General features: G+C 38.6%; 1 protein-coding gene and 1 pseudogene across 3 annotated transcripts; both read left to right on the top strand.

Annotated features, from left to right (window-relative positions):
* The first annotated feature begins 785 nt into the window (after positions 1 to 785).
* Positions 786 to 4,552, top strand: LOC112453617 (protein ANTAGONIST OF LIKE HETEROCHROMATIN PROTEIN 1-like). Of its 3 annotated transcripts, none has more exons than XM_025014483.1 (8): positions 786 to 1,186; positions 1,273 to 1,420; positions 1,498 to 1,917; positions 2,173 to 2,395; positions 2,523 to 2,662; positions 2,751 to 3,312; positions 3,415 to 3,835; positions 3,896 to 4,552. In XM_025014483.1, the coding sequence occupies exons 4-7, from the start codon at positions 2,178 to 2,180 to the stop codon at positions 3,797 to 3,799; spliced, it is 1,305 nt and encodes a 434-aa protein (XP_024870251.1). In that variant the 5' UTR covers positions 786 to 1,186; positions 1,273 to 1,420; positions 1,498 to 1,917; positions 2,173 to 2,177; the 3' UTR covers positions 3,800 to 3,835; positions 3,896 to 4,552. The 3 variants fall into 3 exon arrangements, with proteins under 3 accessions (XP_024870251.1, XP_024870242.1, XP_024870234.1); XM_025014474.1 differs by having other exon boundaries at positions 787 to 1,186; positions 1,498 to 2,039; XM_025014466.1 differs by having other exon boundaries at positions 787 to 1,186; positions 1,498 to 2,039; positions 2,160 to 2,395.
* LOC112453610 lies at positions 3,823 to 4,552 on the top strand (annotated as a pseudogene).
* Positions 4,553 to 5,282: the final 730 nt, after the last annotated feature.

The following is a 5,282-nucleotide window of genomic DNA, read 5'->3' as shown; positions in this document are numbered from 1 at the left end:
TTTATTCTTCTAGAAAATATTGTTTCGATAAGTAAAAGTGATTAGTTTGTAACGGCCTGACTTTATCGAACGCGGACTGGTGTGCGGGATCAGGAGTTCGATGAAAGGCCCAGAGACAATAATCGATTTAGATGGTACATGCAGTAGTTTATTTGGCTTAGCTTATTACATACACAAAGTGGTATTATATATAGCACAGGGACGAGTGGAACGCGATATATACAACGAAGGGGCAGTGCGGGTGTACTCGATAACGGACGCGGTAACACGTTATTCGAGGGACTCGGTAGTATTTGATGTAGCGCAGGGACGGACAGAACGCGATATATACAACGAAGAAGTAGTGCGGGTGCACTTTACTAACGAACGCGGTATCGTTACTCGACGGGCTCGGTGTATTACGTAGCTCGGTATATTACATAGACGTATTACAGTACATAGGCGGACGCGGTAGCTTACAGTTAGTGCATGTGCACTCGATGACGACGCGGTATTTAATAACGAACGCGGTATCGTTACTCGACGGGCTCGGTATATTACATAGACGTACTACAGTACGTAGGCGGACGCGGCAGATTGCAGATAGTGCATGTGCACTCGATAACGACGCGGTATTTACTAACGAACGCGGTATCGTTACTCGACGGGCTCGATATATTACATAGCTCGGTATATTACATAGACGTATTACAGTACATAATATCTGTACGCTTGCGGATGCCACGGTAATATGCGTACGAGACGCGTAAAGCCCGTATCACACTAGCGGCTCGCGACCGCGACTGCGACTGCGTCTGCGATTGCGACTGCGATTGCGATTGCGTCTGCGATTTTGATTGCGACTGGCTACTGTCCAATCACGATTACTGCTGCCGCGGTGGCGCAGTTTACGCTTTTCGTTGATCGGAATTCGTGTGACCTGTCACAACAGACCGAACAGACCAACGGAAAGCCGCGTTGTTCACTGATCTATATTATAACTAGATTAGTGGCGTTGTTACATTTATATGCGATAATATGCGGCGTAGCTTTTCTCGATACCTTTGCCGATGCCGCCGCGTTGTATCTCCTGAAAGAAAGGCTAACTGAGTGAATCGTTTTCCTGATCGCCGACATAGAGCTCACCGACGACAATTTGGTAACGTTGAGCGAATATCTGAAATACACACTCAGCCCAGACGTCCAGGTTGGTATAACCTGCAAACTTATCATTTTTGTGATATTTTAAACGTTGTACGCGTGTCGTACGTTAATATCCGATTTATCTTTTAGCCGAGAAGTTTCTGGAGTCGGTGGAAGTCAATCAGAATTATCCTTTACTACTACTTCATTTGGTGGACAAGTCTGAGATTAACATCACGATTAGGATTGCCGGCGCAGTTGCATTTAAAAGAATTATGTTAAGCGCAACTGGAAAGTGGTTGGTTTTATATTCATTTGTTTATTTTAATGTTCTTACATTGTATGTTAATTTACTATTGCGAAATGTTATTTTAGAAGGAGGATTCAGTGGATTGTATACATGCCCAAGACAGAGATGCCGTCAAGAAACTAATCGTTAATCTGATGTTATATTCACCAGATTCGATACAAAAGCAGTTGTCTGATGCAGTATCTATCATTGGAAAATATGACTTTCCAAACAAGTGCCCAGAATTGATTGATCAGATGGTAGAGAAGTTCAACACTGGCGATTTTCATGTGATCAATGGAGTCCTACACACGGCGCATTCCTTATTTAAGAGATATAGATACGAATTTAAAAGCGGGAGCCGCGGCATCGGCAAAGGTATCGAGAAAAGCTTGGTGATATTCGTTTGCATTTGGCGCAAGGCCTTGGAAGATTATTGCCAGGATTGGTGGGCCAGATACCCGAAGCAAACGCGAATCACTTGAGAAATTATCTCCAAACTGCTGGTATTACTGTTGCATAATACGAGCTAGATGTTCAAAACAAACTAAAAATCCATTTGATAGCTCAAAAAATGAACAATATTGAACTTAACAAATTGTAATTAAAGAAGAATCCTTTTTATACAGTAATTGTACAACTCGTGAAATACATTATCGTAATCTACTTATAATTTACAATATTGTAGAAAATTTTTGTCATTTTTCATATAATATAAAATATAATATAATAATAAAATAAAATATAGGCGTCATCCTCAGGAAATATGGATCCAAATTACTTACAGCGATTGAGAATAAATATAAGAAAGAAAAAGAAAATATGCGCATTGTTGGGATTTTTGATTATAAATCATTATTACGAGAGTAATCTTCGTCGCAGAACAACATGGGTGAAGCCATGGGTGGCAAGGAGAAAGGACCAAGGTTGTCATCACAATCTTTTTTTAGAATTGCAGTTAGAGGATCCAGATAAATTTCGAAGGTAAATATAGTAAGCATGGACTGTGGACATTTATATCTGTGTTACTTTAAAGTATTTTTTACTTTTATATGTACAAATAGTAAATAGTACATATTTTTTGCTATTTAATTATTATCTTTTTGCATAGATGTCTTCGAATGAGTGCAGATATATTTGAAGATCTTGTTACCAAGGTAACACCTTTAATTCAGAGACAAGACACGCATCTCAGAGAAAGCATTTCACCTGCTGAGAGGCTGTCAGTAACATTACGTCACTTAGCAACTGGTTAGATTTTTTTGGGATATATATAGTATTTCTTGACCTGTGTATAGGTTTAAGTATTTTAAGACAATTTTTTTTCCTTATTTTATAGGTGAATCTCAAGAGTCCCTTTCAATGAATTTTAGACTTGGACAGAGTACCATTTCAGGGATAATAAAAGATACATGTCGTGCTTTAAAAATTGTCCTTCAAGATGACTACCTACAAATGCCTGATTCTGAAGATGCGTGGGAAGTGGTGGCTCAAGATTTTGCAGATAGATGGAATTTTCCACACTGTCTTGGAGCCATGGATGGCAAACATTGCCGCATTGATCCACCTTTACAATCTGGGTCTCTGTATTACAACTATAAAGAGACGTTTAGTATTGTTTTGCTTGCTCTTGTTGACGCTCAACTTAGATATATTTACATCGATGTCGGTACTAATGGCCGAGTATCTGATAAAGGAGTGTGGAACAAATGCACATTCAAGAACCTCCTGGACAGAAATAAACTCAAAATTCCTGAGCCAAGCCCTCTACCAGAAACTGACAACGATTTTCCGTTTGTTATCGTAGGAGATGAAGGTTTCACATTATCTGAAACGGTACTTATACCTTTTCCTAAAGAACAATGTTCGGGAAACAGAGATAAAAGAACTTTTAACTATAGGTAAATTGTATCTTTAAAGAAAAAATGATATAAACATGTTTAATTATTATGAAAATTTTTAAGACAGAAAACTTAGTGCTTATTTGTTTTATATAATTGCAGAGTGTCTCGTGCCAGAAGATGCTCCGAAAATGCATTTGGCGTCATGGGCAGTCGTTTCCAAATTTTCAGATCTCCAATGAGATATGATCCGGACGATGCCCGTGATATTATAATCGCAATATGCTGTTTGCACAATATGCTTCGCACTGATGTTATTGGTCGTGCCATGTACACACCATCATCATATATAGATGTAGAAAATGAAGAGGCAGGACATCTTTGTCCTGGTGACTGGAGGAATGAACAGGCCCGAGGCTTGGTAAACTTTCGAAATCAAGGAGGCTATCGACATGCGAATCGCGCTTTAGCTTTACGAGAAATGTGGTGTGAATATTTCAACGGTGTGGGAGCAGTGCCATGGCAGGATAGAGCTGTGGATCATTAAATAACTAAATAGCTGAAGAAAGCATGGATTTAACAGGTAATATATTTGCAAAGGTCATCTAGATAAGAACCGTGATTATATTGAAAACCGTTTCAGCTGCCTTTAGATTATATCCCTGTCAAGCAGCCAGTCTTCGCCAGTCTTCATTGAGACTGATCGGGGCACAAAAGAGAAGGTCAGGTTCTTCGACACAGCTGGGCTGGAATCTCTACAGAGCAATATAAATAATCAGCAGCTTCCACGACACTATCTTGGCTTCGCCGACGGCTATGTCCTGTTGTACGACACTGGCAAACCCGAATCTCGATGTGCTCTTCCCGCTGAAGAAGGACATCAACAAGAATAAGGATAAGAAGGAGATAACTGTGATCGTGATTGGTAATTGAACGACGAAAACCGATACCGGGTTGAATAACTTGGAGAACACTGTGAGCAAAGCGGCTAACTGGTGCACCAGAGAGAAAGTTAAGCATTACGATGTGAATACCATGAATAGACCTACTCTATTTGAGGCATTCGTGCATTTGTCGTCTAAGCTCTTAATCCTCCCGCTAATAAAAGGTACATTTTCGCAATTAAGTATGGGTAGGAAGACTGTCAAGACCGAAGCGCAGTGATGCTTGGTTAGAAATTTAATCAATGTTGATTCGGATAACAGCAATATGAGTCCCTTGTGAATTTTGTACTCAGATATAATGTATTTAACGATAGTTAAACGCTACAATAAAGATATGTTTTGAGATCTCAATGGTACATATATACTTTTCTGTTAATTTTTTTTTAGTACAATATTACATAAGTACAATATGAAAATAAGCCATAGAAACATTTTATGTATCAAATAAGTGTTCTCTATAAAATAAAATATATGTTCATGTATTGTAACAATTCCTCTATAAAATAAATTAACACTTGTTTAAATGTCTCACACTATAATAGATAATATTTACTTTATCTTTGGATAAAAAATTAGGAATTTGCAATGACAGCCGAAAAAAATACTTATTAACTAATTACTTAATTTTAAACTCTTCAAAACTGTGTTAACAGTTTCAAAATTTCGTCTTCACACTTTTTTCGATTCTCCGGAGGTAACGAACGAAGCCTGGTTTCTAAGAATAATGCCAAAGTATGAGCTGAATCATTGATTTCAGGTTGAGGAAGAGATAAAACTGGGTCAGGTTGAGCCATCTGTTTCAAGGCACCTACAGCCTCCTCCATTATTGATGATTGTTTTTTCGTCTTCAATCCTCTCTTATAAAATAATTGCTGTTGGTTTTCTGATGATCGCTTGTTGGATACAGTAACAGAATTTTGTTGTTGTTGAGAAGATTGAGTGATGCTGCTGAGTGCAAAATTAGATGCCAGCCTTGGGAGAGATTGAGGTGACGGACTCTTTTCTGGTAGAGGTGCAATTGGTTCAAAATCGCTACATACAGATACACTAGAAGAATTTGGATCAGAAGATGTCAAGTGTGTACTT

This window comes from Temnothorax curvispinosus, unplaced genomic scaffold, assembly GCF_003070985.1.
Source record: "Temnothorax curvispinosus isolate PA1 unplaced genomic scaffold, ASM307098v1 QBEX01000317.1, whole genome shotgun sequence".
NCBI lineage: Eukaryota > Metazoa > Arthropoda > Insecta > Hymenoptera > Formicidae > Temnothorax > Temnothorax curvispinosus.
Note: the sequence above shows the minus strand (reverse complement) of the source record. Positions and strands in the feature narration are given on the sequence as shown.